The sequence below is a fragment of the Aythya fuligula genome, chromosome 13, assembly GCF_009819795.1.
Source record: "Aythya fuligula isolate bAytFul2 chromosome 13, bAytFul2.pri, whole genome shotgun sequence".
NCBI lineage: Eukaryota > Metazoa > Chordata > Aves > Anseriformes > Anatidae > Aythya > Aythya fuligula.
The window spans coordinates 9,031,601-9,051,083 of NC_045571.1; the positions used below are offsets into that span (position 1 = coordinate 9,031,601).

At 40.2% G+C, this 19,483-nt stretch overlaps 1 protein-coding gene across 3 annotated transcripts in view; it reads right to left on the reverse strand.

The window, feature by feature from the left end:
- The window catches only part of FMR1 (FMRP translational regulator 1), a 31,329-nt gene extending 26,587 nt beyond the window's left edge, over positions 1 to 4,742 (reverse strand). For all 3 annotated transcript variants that reach the window (XM_032196086.1, XM_032196085.1, XM_032196087.1), the window contains exon 1: positions 4,602 to 4,742. In XM_032196086.1, the coding sequence (XP_032051977.1) occupies positions 4,602 to 4,652 (51 nt within the window). In that variant the 5' untranslated portion in view covers positions 4,653 to 4,742. The remainder of the gene's footprint in view (positions 1 to 4,601) is intronic.
- Positions 4,743 to 19,483: the final 14,741 nt, after the last annotated feature.

Sequence of the window (19,483 nt, forward strand, 5' to 3'; positions counted from 1 at the left end):
AGGCACACTCAAGAAGGGACAGAACACTGGCTATGATAAACATGAACACATACATGGGGAAAAAAAACCAACACATTAAAGACACACTGAAATCAGATGGAACTCAAATGAGAAAGCAGGACACTAATGTGTCAGCAGCTGTGATATCACTAACAGTGATACCAAATAAGAATACATAAGAAAAACAAATCACCAAGAGGTTTCCTCTTGCAAAGTGTACTTCTGTACACATAAACAATGACCAAGTCTGCTTGTTCCTCTCTGATGTGAAAGATACAAGTGTGGTAAGTTTCCTACACCAAATTTGACTTTCAGTCACATTAGCCATTAGCATTTATCTCCATGCTTTAGACATAATTAAAAGAGAATATAATCAAACAATGGCATGTTATGGTCTTCCTCACATATGACCATTCATACTGTAAGAACAGTTATATGCCAAAGATGTGGTCTAAATTGTATGAATGCTTAGATACAAAATGAGAATTTCTGGAAATTCCAGTGTATTTGTTATTTTTGTGCTAAATGGCATGACAGAAACTTCAGAAGAACAAAAAGGCACTAGCTGCCACGAAGTGTTTTGATTTTTTTTTTTTTTGTCTTACATTAGATGCAAGTAGTGTCAAACATTTTAATAACAGAGGATAATAACATTTTAAGTTAAAATAGGGAAAAAATGCTCTAAGATGAAAGTGTTATGTTTATACAAATGTGTATCTACTGTTTGCCTAACAGTTGTGAACCATTTTGTACCTGTTAGAAGGAAGGATGGCTACCAAATCTGAGAACAGGCATACCGCCATACAAACAAGCAGACCAGGAAACAAGAAAAGTCACAGAAATGACAAGATCAGGAAAAATGGTACAGACTATCATCCTCAGAAGGACTGAGCAGACATGATTAAGAATGTACAAAGAGACTGAAGATAGTTATTTGCTGAGGGTACATCTGTGTGGAACATTGAAAGAAAAAAAAAAAAAGGTATGGAATGCAAAGGGAGGCCCTGAGTACAGTCATTAACATAGACATGAAGTAAAGAAGAACTAAGATGAATGATTTCGTCAATTGCAGCTTCAACAGAAAAAAAAAGTGAAGTATCTAGAAAACTAACAAAACCATGGCAGAACACTGAAGCTACTGGGATAAGAATTTGAATATTTTAACAAGGTTATAGAGCAAGAAGTAGAAAAACTTGATTACAGAGAACATGCAGATGTTAACAACAAATATCTGAAGTAATCTGCCTCAAACAGGATGCTTTCCATTTCTAGCAGGATACAAGAGAATCACTCCCAAGCTGGGGAGAGTAAAAAATCCCATGCTGGAAAAGCATCCAGCACATGCCCTTTTACAGAGGAAAAGTATCTAAAGCTAGTGCTTGAAAGATTAGACAAGGGACTGTCTATTTGTCCTCTGAGAACAAGAGCTTAAAAAACCCATTTACCACACCATACTAACCAACAAGATGTGAAAAGATAAGCCCTAACAGCACACGTCTTCAAGGTTTCGTTACTTAGCTGTGCGCTCCAAAAGAGTGGTTCTCTCCCCTTAGGATTTGCAGCCCTGGCTGTTTGTTGGACTATTCTTAAAATAAATAAGGGGATTTAATCTTTTCTTTCCAGGGATTCCGGGCCACGCGATCTATCAAGTCATGACTAAGCATCTCTAGATACTGGATTACTGACTATTCCTGAATCATGCTTACTGACTGCACTGCACTTTCCATGGAATAGTTCACACGGGTAAGGAGAAAAAGTTCATTAAATTGTGATGCGTTCACCAAATATTTGAATTAGTTAATGTATTAATGAATACATGAAGAACCAGTCTCCAGTGCAGCAATCAAACCAAAGCATTCCAGAACTCTGTGAAGCAACGCACCTGACCAGTATGAAATGTGAATTAACATCTTCCACGTGCTGAATGCATGCTCTACCTCCTGAGGTATCAAAACCATCTCTTGGGTTCTGTGCGGAACATGATCCCTTCAGATGCATCTCAGCATGTGCTCTGGATCAAGTCCCACAGGTAACACAAGCAGAGAAAAGCCTGGTTCATGACTCTCAGTAGAGCTTAGGTGCCACTTAGACACCAGTTTTATACTTTCAAAATCAAGATGCTGCTGGGAACACTCAAAAATGAAACTGTTTAGGGACTTGAAATCATAGGGTCTTAACAGAGAGTTACAAAAAGGCTATGAAAACCTCAGGTGGCTGTTAGGTACCTATTTCTATCACATAGAACCTTCACAACTCCAGCAGCCTCATATTCTTCCCCTCCACATCCTAATATCAAGACGTAGGAGTTGTTCCAAAACACATAAATATTCTAATGAAGATCATCAGAACGATTCAGAGCAAACGAAACTAAGTATCAATAAACCATGAGATGGAATAAAAAATGTTTTATTTGTTTTACAACAATAACACTCTAAACATTTCTCAGGAAGTTGCTTAAAAAAAACTTCAACAAAAATAAATAAAATCTTGCCATTAAGTCTGCATTTAACATCATAACACTTCTTGTTATGCTGGATCAATCAATTCATTTTATAATCAAATTCTGGATCTGCAAGACAGGCATAAAACTCACAAGAAAATATTCTAACAAATTACTTACTAACAGTGTGATACCTAAAGATTATGATGAATTCCAGTTGCAAATCTTTTATTTAAGTAATTCAGGCTAGAAGAAAATTGCTTATGTACGCTGAATATTACTGCACAAGATTTCTTAATTTTTTAGTTTAAAATAATCTGTTGCTCCATTTATCTCAAGTTTGATGCTGCATCTAGGCAGGTAGTACTCATTAAGAGCTCCAGTTAAGTCCCCTTAGATAATTTAGCCAACTCCTCTTGGGTAACTTAACAAAAAAAAAAAAAAAAAAAAAAAAAAAAGGATTCTTGTATTTGAATTTCTAAAAGTTAAAAGGCAAACATAACATGCGCTGTGGACGCAATGTCTGTGCATACTTGGATACATTAAACCACACTAAAACATAATGAATAAATCCCTGTGAGTATCAATACGCTCATCTGAGATTGCGACCTAAACTACAACCAGAAATATGTTGGGTATTTTATGGAGAACAAGGAAAAAGGACATCGTGACATCAAAACTGAACATCGCAAAAAAAAGTTCCAGAAGCTTTCAGTTTGGCCCAGGTTTCTTTAACAATATTGACCACTAAAGAAATGTACAGTATCATTTTTATCATCTATTTTGTGTAAATATAGTCATAAAATTTGATAAAAGCCTTGTCAGAAATTCTCTCAAGCGACATATTACACCTTATATTTCTTCATGAGCAAATACTGCATCTTCAAAAAATTAGAACTGATTTCTGTTAAGTGCTAAATAAATTTAATTCCAAGAAGCAATATATAGATCCAGGACCCTGACTGCAACACTGCAAACCCACAGGATGCTCTGTGTACCATATTTACAAACTTCTCATACTTACCTTTTTCCTTATCTTAGGATCTTTCCAGAATATGAAATTATCTCATGGATTAAAAAAAAAAAAATAATCTTCAATTTCTTTGAAACAGAAAAAGGAAGAAAGCCAACAACTCAACGGTGTTGGAAGCCTACCATTTGGATACCAACCTGCCCTGCCACACTACCATCAGAGTGTGAAATTCTATCTGTGCCTTCATTGCTAACATAAATATTGGATGTCGCTCAATAGCTGGGCCCATATTTTAAAGTACTACAGCACCTAAATGACGGTAAACTTGCGGAAACTGATCCATGACAGTTTCTGGTACGTTCATAACAGGTGCACGTGCCAGTGAGGGTAGGCCCAAACCCAGTGTTCAAACTTTGATTTTCTGTGCACAGTGTAAAAGCACAGCGCACACCCTATTAATTAAAAGGCCCTTAATTAACACACGCCGACCCGCAGCAGCACTACGCGGTATTCATAAAGGCATTAAGTGCTCGGGGTGTATATGGAGGACTCGGTGACGGCTTTATTCAGCGCAAGGGCTTGGGAATAAACACGGAACGCTACCGAGCAGCCCCGGTAAGACGCACGTTAGATAAATAAAAGCACTCAGCGACTCAGCACACGCATTTTTGGTCCAGCAACGCTCTTTAATATCCGCAGGCGACGTCCCCAGCCGCGCCGCTGAGCCCCGCGGGCGGCCTCCGGGCCCGGCGCCGCACCTAACGGGCCCGGAGCGGCCGCGGAGCTCACCGCTAACGGCCCGGGCCCGGCCTCGGCGCCACGGAGACCAGGCCCAGGGCCCTCCTGGCCTCCCCCCCCCACCTCCGCCTTTTCCCCTCCCCACAATAGGGGAGGCCCGCGGCCTCCTAGGCCTCCGGGGGCCTCTCGCGGCCTCCCCCCTCCCCGGCCGGGCCCGCCGAGCCCCCGGCCGCGGCCCCCTCCCCTCGCACACGGCGCGGGCCTCGCCGCGGCCTCCCCCCTCCCCCCCCCCCAGCCCCGCTGTCCTTCCTCCTCCTCCTCCTCCTCCTCCCTGCCCCGGGGCCCCCGCTTTCCCTCAGCGCGGGGAGGAGCCGCCGCCTCCTCCTCCCCCTCCTCCTCCCGGCCCCGCTCCCTCCGCGGAGGCCCGGGCGGGCCGCGAGCAGCCGGTACCTTGTAGAAGGCCCCGTTGGAGCCCCGCACCTCCACCACCAGCTCCTCCATGTTGTGCGGCGGCGGCTCGGGGCGGGTAGAGCCAGGCCCGGCGCCTCCTCCCTGCCCTTCCCTTTCTCTGCCTCGGCGCAGGAGGAGAAGGAGGAGGGGGGGTGGGGGGGGGGAGAAGAGGAGGAGGGGGAGGCGGAGGAAGGCTCGGGGTGTGTGTGGTGTGTGTGTGTGTGCGCCGGGCGGGGGAGGGGAAGGGGAACCTCAGTTCACTGCGGGGGTGGGGCCGCGGAGGGGCGGGCCGGGGCCGGGGCCGGGGCCGTGCTGAGGGGTGGGGGGGGGGGGGCGCTGCGGGCGGCTCCGCGCCTCCGCTGCTCGCCCTCGGCCGCCCGGAAGTGAAAGCGAAACGGGCACCGCCGGGCGGCGCGCGCGGCCCCGAGGGAGGGAGGGAGGGGTGGGAGGGGAGGGGAGCGGAGGGGGAGGCGGCGCGGGGGCGCCCGCTTCGAATGTAAACACTGAGCCCGCGTCACGTGACGCGCCGGGGCGGAGCGCGGAGCGGGCCGCAGCCTGCGCGCCCACCGCCTAACGGCCGCGCAGCCGCAGCGGGGAGAGGCAACGGAAGGCGGTGGCCCGCCCCTGAGGTTGAGTGACAGCCCCGCTGGCCAATCGGGTGGCGCGGTGCGCCGCGCGTTCTGACCAATCGGAAGGGGGCGCGGCCTGTTCTGTCTGGCCATGGCGGGGGTTGGGCCTGTAACGGCCGCGGCAATGGCGGCGGGGGCATCATGGCGGCGGGACAACACTGGGGCGGGTGGGGCCAGGCCTGGCGCCCTTTGTGGCATCCCTGTAACAAGGGATCACCAAGAGAGGAGTGAATCAGAAAATAAAGTGTGAATCAGAATCCTTGTGTCAGTTTTTATTGGGTTCACCATGGCCGTGGTTAAAGACCTGAACGCCCCGTGAGGAGGCTGAAGCGAGACGAGCAGAGCACCAGGCCTGGGCAGCTGGCGTGCTGCTGCTCAACGCCACAGCGAGGCCTTGCTCAACAAGCAAGCTCTATGCCTGCTAAAAAATGGAAATAATATGCACCATATTACATACACTGTTACTTGACCTATAAAATGTCACTGGAACCATATAAATGGTTCAACGCAAAATCATTCAACAATCTACCCAGAGAGCTTATGCCCGCTTCTAAAACAAAGCTAGCTGATACTTTTTTGGCATTCTTTATTGCGATTATTCTCTAATTAGTAAAGCAGACTGTTGTCACACAGGCAGGTTATGTCTGAGCAGACAATATAAGGCTGGCTAATTTAGCTCTGACTTTTACTTTTGATTTCCCCATTTACCCCCAAGCTAAAAGCTGCTGTACTGTATAATCTTCCCTAATGCTTATTTTTTCATTTTCATTGCTTAAATTCAACATTTTTTATTTATTTTGTCTTGACTAGTGAATGTTCTAATCCCTGTCTGCTTAATGAGACCAATTTACGTATTTCCAGAGTGCGCTCTTGTTTTTCTGCTGATTGACTCTTAACCTTTCCTCATATTTTCCAAATTACTTACTGTTGCTGCTATTTTACTTTGAACAATTTCAGACTGAATTGTCCATCCCTTCTGAAATGTAATGTTCGCTAATTAACTAGTTCCTTTGTAGATTTACCAGATCCTTTTAAATGTGCCTGTCTGAAACTCAGTGACACTAAAAATAGATCTCAGTAATTCCATTAAAGTATTTTAATATTAATTATTATATCTATCACATTTATTTTTGTTACTTTATTATGTTTAAATAAATACCATATCCATTTAAAATTTCTTCCATCAAAAGATGTGTTAACATATCTACTGATCATCTTTATCCACACAAATTTCAAACTTTTGCATGTCTGACCCCCTTTCATGATAAACACCTTTCTCCCATCTGAAGTTCTGAATTTATAATCCCTTTCAAAACCAGCTGGAGTTAATGTTCCTCAGATGATCTGTCTGAACACTGGACCAGCTGAGCCGTGCTTCATTTACAATCTAGGTTTATAGTTAAAACACATACACTGTTTTTGGTTGGTTAGTTGCCTTTTTTAAATTTTATTTTATTTACGTAAAAGTATGGAAACAAAGAATGGGAGCTTTTTGGCCAACACCAGGTATTAAACTTGATCAGCCTCACCTAGCTGTGTCTGCCTGATCAGAGTATGATTTTGTAATCATTTCTATAGCTCAACAAATCTAGATTCTTACATGATATGAGTGGAAAATTAATCCCACTACGAAGCTTCCTTTATGAAGATCTTGCATGGAAGGCTTCTACTGACAATTAAGGAAAGATAAATGAGCTGATAAGAGATCTGTATTCTGATGCAGTTCACATTCCTTTTCTTGTTGGTGTACAATGTAGTCTCAATAAAGTGCCTTTCAGTAATCCAAGTGAAATGGTAATGTTATAGTAAGTAGGTCAGCAGTTGGAAGAAACAGTTACAATCAATAGAGATATAAAGATGAAAATCTTCTTGGACAAGGTTGCTTTATGATTAATCAATAATACCTGAAGGTTGATTATCACCATAGAATTGCACTTTTATTAACTTGTCCTTGACTAAACCGATACCCAGAAATGAAACATATCCAAATCACAGTATAGAATAGCAGGTATTCCCAGAACTTTTGAAGAGAAGCTGAACTAAAACAGAGATTTGCAAGTCTTAGTGTGTGTATACAAGAAATCGGATTATATTATGCCTGATCATTCAGTTCTTTAAATAGATAATGTGAACTTTATCTGTCAGTCCTGATAAAATCCTCTGAAAAGTAGTGTTTATGTGGAAAAACAATAAAAATATAATAATAGAATCATTAAGGTTGGAAAAGACCTCCAAGATCATTTGGTCCAACCATCACCCCACTATCAATGTCACCCACTAAACCATGTCCCGAAGTGCCAGGTCCAACCTTTCCTTGAACACCCCCAGGGACAGTGACGCCACCACCTCCCTGGGCAACCCATTCCATTGTCTGACTACTCTTTCTGAGAAGAAATGTCTCCTAATTTCTAACCTAAACCTCCCCTGGCACAACTTGACACCATTCTCTCTTGTCCTATCACTAGTTACCTATGAGAAGAGACTGACCCTCAGCTCCCTGCAACTTCTTTTCCTGTAGCTGTGGAGAGCAATAAGGTCTCCCCTGAGCCTCTGCTTCTCCAGACCAAACAAACCCAGTTCCCTCAGCCACTCCTCATAGGACTTGTGTTCCAGGCCCTTCAGCAGCTTTGTAGCCCTTCTCTGGACACATTTGAGGGCCTCAATGTCCTTCTTGTAGTGAGGGGCCCAAAGCTGAACACAGTACTCAAAGTGTGGCCTCACCATAGCAGACTAAAGGGGGGACGATCACCTCCTTGGTCCTGCTGGCTACACTATTCCTGATACAAGCCAGGATGCCGTTGGCCTTCTTGGCCATCTGGGCACACTGCCGACTCATGTTCAGCATCAATCAGCACCCCCGGATGCTTTTCCTCTGCACAGCTTTTGAGCCATTCTCCCCCAACCCTGTAGCGCTGCATGGGGTTGTTATGGCCCAAGTGCAGGACGTGGCAATTGGCTATGCTGAACCTCATCCCATTGGCCTCTGCCCATCAACCCGTGTTGTCCAGGTCCCCCTGCAGGGCCTTCCTGACCTCTGGCAGATCAACGCTTCCCCCCAGCTTGGTGTCATCTGCAAACGTACTGAGGGTGCACTCAATTCGCTCATCCAAGTCATCGATAAAGATACTAAAGAGGACAGGCTCCAACACTGACCCCTGGGGAACACCACTGGTGACTGGTTGCCAGCTGGATTTCACTCCGTTCACCACCACTCTCTGGGCCTGGCCATGCAGCCGGTTTTTAACCCAGCAAAGAGTATACCTGTCCAAGCTATGGGCTGCCAGCTTCTCCAGAAGAATTCTATGGTAGACCGAGTCAAAGGCCTTGCTGAAGTCTAGGTAGACTACATAAACAGGCTTTCCCTCATCCACCATGCGGGTCATCTGGTCATAGATGAGGTTGGTGAGGCAGGACTTCCCTTTCATGAACCCATGCTGACTGGGCCTAATCCCACAGTTGTCCCACATACATGGTGTGATTGCATTCAAGATGACCTGTTCCATCAACTTTTCTGGCACCAAGGGCAGGCTGACAAGCCTGTTGTTCCCTGGGTCCTCCTTATGACCCTTCTTATAGATGGATGTCACCTTAGCAAGTCTCCAGTCATGCAGGATCTCTCCAGATGACCAAGACCACTGATAGATGATAGAAAGCGGGCCCAGCAACCACATCCGCGAACTCCCTCAGCATCCTTGGGTGGATCCCAACTGGCCCTATGGACTTATGACAATCCAGATAGAGTAGCAGGTCTCTAACTGTTTCCACCTGAACTGTCATTACAAAAAGACAAAACCAAATACCGTAAAGTTATTTAAACTCCAAATCTGTCTTTACATGTGTAGACCGGTGGGTAGTTGTCTTCAATGTTGTAAAAATATATAAAATATATCAGCAGTAAAAGCCAATTCATCTGTATTCATTTTCTACCATAATTAATCGATCCGATCTGTGATTAAAATTGTATGTTTCTTTATTTTTTTGCTGTCATTACTCCACCTTCTCCTACAAAAAAAAAAAAAAAAAAAAAAAGTTTCCATATAGTAAGTTAGGAATGGATGTGCATCCAAGGTTCATTTTGTGACAGATTATGCTTTAACATAGATATATGTTTCCAGTTGTGGTTTTCAGTTTCTGCAGTATACTATATCTTCCTCACCCGAACCTGTAACGAAGCCCAAAGGATTGAAATCTGTATTGTACCTGCAATTCAAAAGCTTCCCAGTTTCATGAAGAGTCGAAATAAATATTGGAACCTAAACTTCAGAAGGCTATTAAAATCAGTGACTTACAAAAATACAGTCTTTTAAAAATAAGTATTCTGAAAATTCTATGTAACAACTATCAAGCTCTGGCTCAGTTCTATCATCAAAAAAAAAAAAAAAAAGTCATTATTATTCAATTCACCTGTGAAATAATTGTCTTGGTGGTTAATCTCTTTATTATTTGCTCCATGTTATGTTATTTTCAGAAAAATGGATCCAGTTTAAAATTAACAGTAATTTCTGCATTCTTCCAGAACAGTTTCTCTGTGTGCTGTTGTTGGTCCACAACTTTCAGTAATGCATTTTCTTTTCTTCTTTTTCAATGTTAATAATGAATTTGAAAGCATAGCATGTAGAGGTTTGTTGCTTAATTATTCGGTTTTGCTCATTCATTTCTATCCATTTCCCTTGTAACTCTACAAATTCATTTATTAGTACATTAAGCCTGAATGTTATTGGTGTTGTAAATGGTCCATGTTAATAGATGACACATGCATTCATATGTAAAACTGCATGTTAGTTTATGCAGCTACTTTTTTTTTTTTTTTAATTAATCGTTTACCAAATACCATTTGAGATGAAAGTGAAAAGATTCCCTGGATTATGTAGGTCTTGAAAATAAACAAATTAAAACAGAAAACCAAACCAAACCAAAACAAAAGCAATAAATTACAGGCGACCTGGAATACAACTGTTTAGAATGAAATGCAAGAGAAATGTTTGGTTCTTTAGTTGTTGTCAGATAGCATTCATGACTGTAAACATATGGATGCTTCCCTACAATATGTCTGATGGATAGATATGTATGAATACTGTGTGGTAATCCATACACCAGTCCTCATTTCAGTTACGTGAACTGTACTCTGAACATACAGCACGTAAATTATAGTTGATGTCTCTGGAAGATCCAGGACTTACTCTCTTATGATCCTCGTGACTTGGCATTAAAGTTGCCATTTAGAGAAGAAAAGACTGATATATTAGAAGTTAACTCACCAGGAATAACTTTGTTCCATAGAATTAAGAATCATATGCAAAATTTACTGGCATCAAAATGGTTGTAATTAATCTGACCATCTTAAGTGCAAGGCAAGTACAGCCCTATGCTTTTGTGGCCATAAACAGAACCTTAGATAACAATTCAGGTGGAGACAGCTATTCTCTAGATATCTACCTTCAGTCCACATTATGAGTCTTTACTGGATTTTTCAACCAGCTTCTGTATATTTATTAAAGGACAGTATTAATCAGCATCAATGTCACAGATGGAACTAAAAAGCTTAGAGGTTCTAAATTTCAAGTCAATCTAGAACTTAGTGTTATGTGTACAATAGATAGACATTTATAGTATATTTCATGTCTGATTTTATAACACAGAATGCAAGCATATTTTTTTAGCACCCATGGGAAATCAGTTGAGCAATCATCAGGTACTGATCCTAACAGTGCATTCCTTCTGCTGTGCATAAGAGCAGGATACTTCAATACTAAAGCTAGTACAGGGATTTATGAAGATTGATTATTGCCTCTCTTGAACACACTGCAGTTTTCACTGAGATTAAACTGAATAGATCACACAACTCCTCCAAAGCCATAGCAGAATTCCCCATGATGTTGAGCAGCAATAGGTCTATATTTCAAAGGCTGTATATGCTAGTACGTTTATATGGCCTTAACATTATTTGTATTGACCCTGATGGTGACTGCTATGGAAGTCCTGTATAAAATGTCATAATCTTGACAGACTGAGATATTTAACTCCCTATTACAAGCAAATATTACTTAAAAGATTTGTATTTTTTCCAGTAAATTGTTATAGAAAACAACACTGTAATCTTATACCATGGCAGCAGGTGACTTGGGGGAGGAAGGAGGCAAAAGCAATCAGACTGTAATAATGGTCTTTCTGCCCTGTTTACTATTTTGCTTTCAGCTGACATAGCTAGCATTTTTGGTCTCGGTAGCTAACATTTTTTTCTTTACTATTTTGGATGGTCTTTGACATATCATTTATATGCTTATACTATCCTAGATATATTTGGTATAGCAGTATTTTTACCTTCTTTTACTTTATCTGGTTTTCCAAAAACAAAACCAATAAACAGTCAGTATTAACTTGTTTCTGTAGCTTCACAAGTTGCAGAAAATAATGTTTGAAGACAGATAAACATTTTCTGAACACCTCGAAGAATTAAAGTGCAGTAATTGAATCTTACCACAAGAGGCCCCCCAAAGACAATTTGTCTTCAAGCATGACCATGAGATCATGAAAATTTATCTTCAGAATGTTGATGTGTTCCATATATTTAATTAAGTTTTAAGATAGTTTGAAAATTTAATTGTTGGTTTGAAAGAAAATATCATTTTAATTTCTTAAATATTGATTACAGTGTAGTTCAGGTTAAACAATAGTTCACATAAAAACAGGAATGTATTTGAACCAAATTAAACATTAAAAACAGTAGTAAATGTTAAAATTTAGTAATGATTTTTATTATTACTATTGCTAGATGTATTTTAATTTTGAGAACTGTCCTTTAAACCACGGTCTATGTTGCTCTTCCATTTCTTTCATCCACTTATGAGAAGACTATGAAACACCTTAGCAGTACATGCATAGAATCATAGAATGGCTTGGGTTGGAAGGGACCATCAAGACCATCTGGTTCCAACCCCCTGCCATGGGCAGGGACACCTTCCACCAGATCAGTTTGCTCAAAACCCCATCCAACCTGGCCTTGAACACTTCCAGGGATGGGGCATCCACAACTTCTCTGGGCAACTTGTTCCAGTGCTTCACCACCCTCTGAGTGATGAAATTCCTCCTAATATCTATCTAATCTAAAAGTACCCTCTTTTAGTTTAAAACTATTGCTCCTTGTCCTGTTGCCACACTCCCTGACAAGGAATCCCTTCCCAGCTTTCTTGTAGGCCTCATTTACGTACTGGAAAGCTGCTGTAAGGTCTCCCCAGAGCCTTCTCTTCTCCGGGCTGAACAGCCCTAACCTCCTCAGCCTATTTTCATAGGAGAAGTTCTCCATCCCTTTAATCATCCTCGTTACCCTCCTCTAGACTCTTTCTAAGAGGTCCATGACCTCCTTATACTGGGGGCTCCAGAACTGAATGCAGTACTCCAGGTGCAGTCTCATGAGAGCACTCATTGATCGCACCACACAGCTTGGTGTCATCGGCAAACGTGCTGAGGGTGCACTTGATCCCACTGTCCATGTCATCAACAGAGATGTTAAACAGGGCTGGTCCTAATACCAACCCCTGAGGATTACCCCTCACCACAGATTTCCACCTGGACATTGAGCTGTTGACCATAATTGTTTGAGCGTGACTGTCCAGCCAATTCCTTACCCACTGAGTGGTCCATCCATCAATTCCATGTCTCTCCAATTTAGAAATAAGGTTATCATGCAGGACAGTGTCAACTGCTTTGCGCAAGCAAATCCTGAAGTTCTCTTATGAACTCTTGAACTAGATAGTACTTACTCTACTTTAATGGTCCTGCCCTTTTCAGCTCAGAGTTCTTTTTCATTTCCACAGACTTTCAAAGAAAATCAAATGTACTGTAAGTTGAGGGTGAGGTTGTGCTCTCTATTGGATTATAATGAAAAGTCAACTAAATGTTCTCATTCTACAGGAAGGACATTGGTGCTGCACTCTTTGCTCTTTTAAAAACTCTCCTTCAATAATGTATTTCTGAACCAAATCAAATGAGATTTTCAGCAAAACCATCGTGATATTAAATGGAAGGCTGCTAAAGGAACATCCCCTCTAATTTAACATAAAACAAAATAAAATAATAAAGTGTGGGCAGGTATCAAACAAGAAACTGAAATTTATCTGAAACATTTAAACTACCTTTTTATGACAAGTAAAAAACCCTCTACTTTTACAAAATAACAGAAAAATTAAGGTCTGCCTACTGTTCAGAAAATTTGAAATCAAGACGCGTAGGTGAGTAAGTATATGCATAAAACTTAACTTCAGTAACCCATTAAAATAGTCTACTTTTGACTACAGAAGAGGCAAATCTCTATTATAAAATATATAATATGTAATATATATATAATATATATATTATATGTGTGGTATAAGATCAAGGCCCTGACCTTATAAATAGACAAGACCAGGACATTTTCCACAGAAAATAAGTCACATTTTTAGGCCATAAAAGAAGACAATATTCTATTTACACTGATAATCAAGTTAAGTAGGAATTACTTATCAGGAATATTGCTAGTGTTCTGTGTTGATTTATAGAATCACTGTGGGTCATGTAATGATTGGAGACACTGGGCCTTTGTTCAATACTAACAATACCTGGGTATTCTTAAAATCAGTGTGAATTACTAAAGTATCATAGAGAATATTTCCCTCAAATCTCTTAATCTGTATATTAAAATATTGATGACATATCTTTGAGCTTAAATTTGACTAAGCTTGAGCTTAAATAAATCACTACCATAATCAGTCTGCTTTTATCCACAAAAATACATTTCGGTAGATTATCTGGTATTAATCATTACTTCTTCAATAGCAAAGTACCAGAAAGTCTAACATATATCAAACTCTCATCCAGATGTATTATAATTTTAGTAGGAAGCTAGGTTTTCGTATGTGTAAATATGAGTAAAGTATTTGACTCCATTGACCAGTCTTTTTTTTTTTTTTTCTTTTTTTCTTTTTTTTCCCCACTATCGAACTGCTGGACTTAATTTAACAAACAAACAAACAAACAAACAAAAATCTGCGTAAATTGTGGTATTGTACCTGAAGGGAATTCAACACCAAATATGGCATATTCACCAATAAGAACAAAAACTAACTTCATCAACTAATTCATTGTTATATTTAGATATACTACTGTAAGCAAAAACCTGTGAGCATCAGTTTTGCTTTGAAAATCCAAACTGAAAGGCTCCTGCATCACAATTTATTTGTGAGACAGAGATGCAAAACGATGGACACAAATAGTGTGGGAACGTCCTTCATTCTCAGAGTACGAACTCTAGGAATCACTAGACATGCTGCCTACATGCAGTAGTTATCTTACCTAGAAATTACTTGTATATTTGACACCTTTTTTGTTTAGTGCTTACATAAGAAAACAACTAGCACAGTCAATAACTTTGTATTTATTTAAAGATTTTTTTTAATATGTTTTTATATTTTTTTCCTGTAAAAGTGTAAAATATAAAGAACAGAACTGCTCTTTAGACAGAAGATTCTTCTGTTTATGTAATGATAAGTTATTCCTCTTTCCATTCCCCCACAACAACAACAAAAAGGGCATTGTTAGACTAAATAGAAGACTCCAAGGTCTTTTAAGTTGAGATTAGCATATTTTTGCAAACCTTATTTTTCTCCCTGCTTTATACAACATCTGCTTTTAACATCATTGTCAAAACATCTATTCCTGTACTAAGTTAGATTAGCAATTCGCACCTTTATAGAAGATTAGGCAGAACTTATGTTTGATGCCAGACATGATTATTGATTTGCATTTTAAAGAGGTGTCATTCACTCAATGCATCATTTTTCCTTTTCTACTTGTAACATTTTTCAGAAGAGATGGAAAAAGAAATGTAGATTTATTTTATGAGTGCTCTCTAAATCTTTTGGAACAACAACACAGCTGAATCTGGGAGTTGGTGGAAGAAATGTGTCAAGTATGGAAGGAAATTTAGAGATTTCAGTGGGTGAAAGACATGGCTATTCTTGTAGAGATGTTGTGCCTCTGCACGAGATGCAGATTGCTGTTTCACTGTTGTTTGCCTGCCTATGTTGGCCATGGGGCCCTGCCTAGTCTGCATGCAAAATGACAGCCTGTGTTGGTGTTGTGCAAAAAGGCATCGCTAGGAATCACGAGCTATTTTCTCACTCTGTCACACGCCAAACTAAACCACAAATATTGAAGTTTGGTGATAAATTTCTTTTTGGTAAAGTACTCTGCTGAAGAAGTTTTGTTACTGATTTCAGTGAGGTCAGGATTGCTCCTGTCATCTGCCACTGCAGTCTCCAGGAGCTCAGTTGCCCACCTAGCAATGGGGTTGCAGTACATGACCTCCAGGTATACCTTCCCACCTAAATTATTTTATGAATTTGTAATGGTGCAGTAATTCTGTATTCAAACATGGTCACGCCATTGGATGCAATGAGTAGTAATGCCATTGTGGCCAGTTTTCGTTAAATATTAAAATGCCACATCTGCTGTTAAAAAAAGTTTAAGGCAATTTAATGCCTTGTCAAAGCTCACCTGCCATGGGGTGCACTGCAGCAGATACCTGAGTTGGAAACTATATTACGGAAAGGTTTTGGTGTGGATGCGTGTTCTGCTATGCAGGTCTTATAGAGATGTCAGGCATTGCCAAAAGGTAGCTGATGAACATGGAGAGATAAAACAACAGAAGACAGAGTTAACCAACAGCGGAGAAAAAGCGTATCAGAATAAAAGGAGAATGTCCCTGAAATTATTTCCAAAGAAGAGACAAGTATATCAGTCAGAATCACAAGAGACCAATTGTTCTTACATGACATTATGATGATAGACATCTGAAACCCTAAAGGAATTTGTCTTAATGAAGTAGTCTGGCAGTCTCATGTAAAGTAGCTTCCAAATGGTATAAAAACAAATTGTTGTACCAGTTCACGGGAATGGAAATGCTTTTATAGTAAAGGCTATCAGTGACTTCAGTTGTGCCACCGATGAAAGAGAAGGGAATAAAAAAAGCTAGACAATGCTTTTAGGCCTACTGGAAACCCATTTTGCTGTTTTCCACAGCCAGAGAAAGAACAGCAGGACTATAGTTACTTGAGGAGAGGACATGAAACACTCTTGCTTGTCAGGTGATTTCTCAATTATTTGTTATTGAATGGAAAAAGAATAAATAAATCGGAGGCTCTGGACTAAAGTGCTGTGGAAGATGGCTTTTGTCAAAGCGGTAATGCATCTTTGTGGGGAAGATGGGAAGAAAAGTTCAGAGCTGCTGCTCTGAATGGTGTGCTCAGGATGAAAGGCTAAGGAGGAGATATAATTGAAGCAGGAGAAAGTATAATCCTGGGTCTGAAGAGAATCATTATTGGCAAGTGAGCAGCTTTATGTTGATGGTGAAACCATGAGAACTGGAAAAGCCAAGAGACATGCTGAGAAAGGTGAAAGCTCAGAGCCCACCTTCTGCCCCATCCCCATCCGCCTCTGCCCTGCAAGGGGACAGGGAAGAACAGGCAGCAGAGACACCGGGTAAGATCCTGAAGGATCACAGGAAAGGCACAGCAGACTGTGTGCCACAGCATCTTTCTCCCTTGTTTCTGAGGTCCATCAGAACAGGCCATCAATCTTAGTTATGTGCTCCAGTAAGAAAAATACCAGTAAAGAATGAGTCCTTTTAAAGCCAAGAGCACTTTTGTTTGTTACCTGAACAGGAATCAGGTAGAAGACAATGTTGTTCTGTGCTCAAAACAGGTCTAATCCATCTCAGAAATACTTGGATATATAATAATTAGCTGTTGCTGATGTGTTTACTTGATTTAGCTTTATTTGCCTTTGACAGCTTCCCAACATGAAAAGGAGTGATTAAAATAAATCATTCAGAGATACTATTTAATGAGAAGAAGGCAATTGAAAGGCTGTATGTGCCCCTGTAGATAACAAATTGTACATCTGAACAGAGAGCGAGAATTCTCCAAGGAAAGAAGTAAGCTTCTGTGTTCAAATAAAAATGATTTAGGACATTAGGAAGACAAACAAGGAGCTACAACAGAAGTAACACTTTCCGAGTATGTTTTCAGGCTAAATTAAGTGAACAGTGAGGGGACTAGCATCATTCTTGGTCTGTCCACCAGTAAGGGATATTTCCTATCTCTCTCCAAAACTGAAGCACAGGCTGTGTAAGCCATTCAGGACTATCAACGGTAAAAGATCTAATTTCTCTTTCACAGACATGAAGACAAATTCCACAATGATTTCAATGGAAACAAGAAACACTTGAGAAAAAATGTAGGAAAAATACTCAAACCACAACTTAGCCTATTTGATATACAGGATCTGAATCTATACAGATAGAAGGAATTACGTATGGCATTCTTCAATAGCTCCTGTTAGTAGTGATGTGTATATTGATAAAAACCTAAGATCCCTGAAAATTTTACTTTACTTTATCTTTGTCAAATTTATCACCATTAAGATTTTATCAAAGCTGAGTAAATATGGCATGTATCATGAAAAAATTTGAAGTTTCTTCCTCACCAGTATTCTTGGTCTCTTGAAAAATGAATATTGATCAGATGACAGATTTAATGAAAGAATAATAGGTACTCTCTAAAGGTACCCTTTAACTCTCTAGTTACTACACAGAATACTATCTGTATACTATGAAATGGTTTTCTGGGAAATTTGTATTCTTTGTTACAGTGGTTTGCTATTTCTTTGACTGGCTTTCTTGATCAGCTGGTCTTGTGCAAAGATAAAAAGAAAAGCTTTGTCAGTTGGAAAACAGGATTAAATATCATTTTTTTTGGTCAGTATCAAAACAGACCAGCTTAGATTAGTTCTCTTTTTTCCTCATATCACACTGTAGTTTCAGATACACCATGGTACAAAAACAGTGCTTTTCCTACCATGGTGTGAAAGCCTATCATTAACAAGTGATTATTCAATTTATTTTTCCCTAAAATATGGCATGAGCCTCCTAATCTTTCATTCACATGAAACAAAACAATTACCACTTCTTTAGAAGTAATATTGAAGGTATTTTGTCCTACTTAATAAGCTATGGGTGGTTGATGCTTGGAGGCTTGTTTTTTTAGAAGTCAGATTAATTTATGGATTTTTGTTCACTTTCTACTGGGAGCTTTGATAATAGAGGTTAAACATGGGAAGGTTTTATCCCTGTTAGGACTAGGAAATGTAAAACAGAATTTTTCTTTTCAATAAAGTTTGTCTCCTGAACCCGAGGCTAGAGTAATAACAATAAGTGAGATAATTTTCTCATCATTATCTGTAGGAAATGTAATAAAATAGCTACAAGAGGAAATGTGTTTTGAATTATCTTATTGAGAATATTTTTCAATAAATGTTAGACATTAGAAACAATAACATCTTGTTTCCTGTGGTAAAAATGTGCTAATAAGAATGGTTATATTAATAGCATTGTTGCAGTCAACCTGGGTTTGCTGGGGTTTAGCATACACCAAATTAAAAAAAACAATGACAACACTTTTTAGACTACTCATGTATAGATTTTGCTGTTAAATATCAAGATTCCTTCCTTTTTATCCTAGCTTTGCATTGTAAGCACTTCTAAGTGTCACGAGTTAATTTGAGATTTCACTCCACAGCCTGCATCCACATTTGAAAGTGGTTCATTTTCATGGGTGGTATTGGTTGATCCTACTTCAAGGCCTGATTTTGCTATCATTCCTTTGAAGTAGATGGAGAAGAGTTGGAAGAGAATGATATGGGCATGAGTGGTGGTCCACTTGCTGTCCTGATGACACTTAAATCTGTTTTACTGCACCAGATAACAACTTACATGTATTTTTCTGACAGCTTGGTTGAGATAGTAGCTTAGTAAAGAGAAAGGGAAAGATAACAATAATAAAACAATTAGTTTTATCGGAAGAATGTAGGAGACAAGGAAATGTCTCCAAACTACGTTTTGATACTGAAATCAGAATCAGGACTCCAACTAAAACTTCTGAAGTCATACAGAAAATATAAATAGCCAATATTCCTCAACCCATCTCCCAATAGCATTTAATTAAGCCATTTAGCCATGTCTTTGGAAACATGTCTTGCTGTGCTATCCCTTCTTCTAGAAAGAGGGACACACTTGCACTAGCTGAATGCTTGGTGATTACAGTGATTGTACTTTTCTTACTGCTCTTCCCAGCTGGAGCCCACGCAGCTTAGCTCTACAGGCTGCCTGGGCTATGTAGACCTTCCAGAGAATTCAAAACAACATTTGCCTCCTCTCTGTAC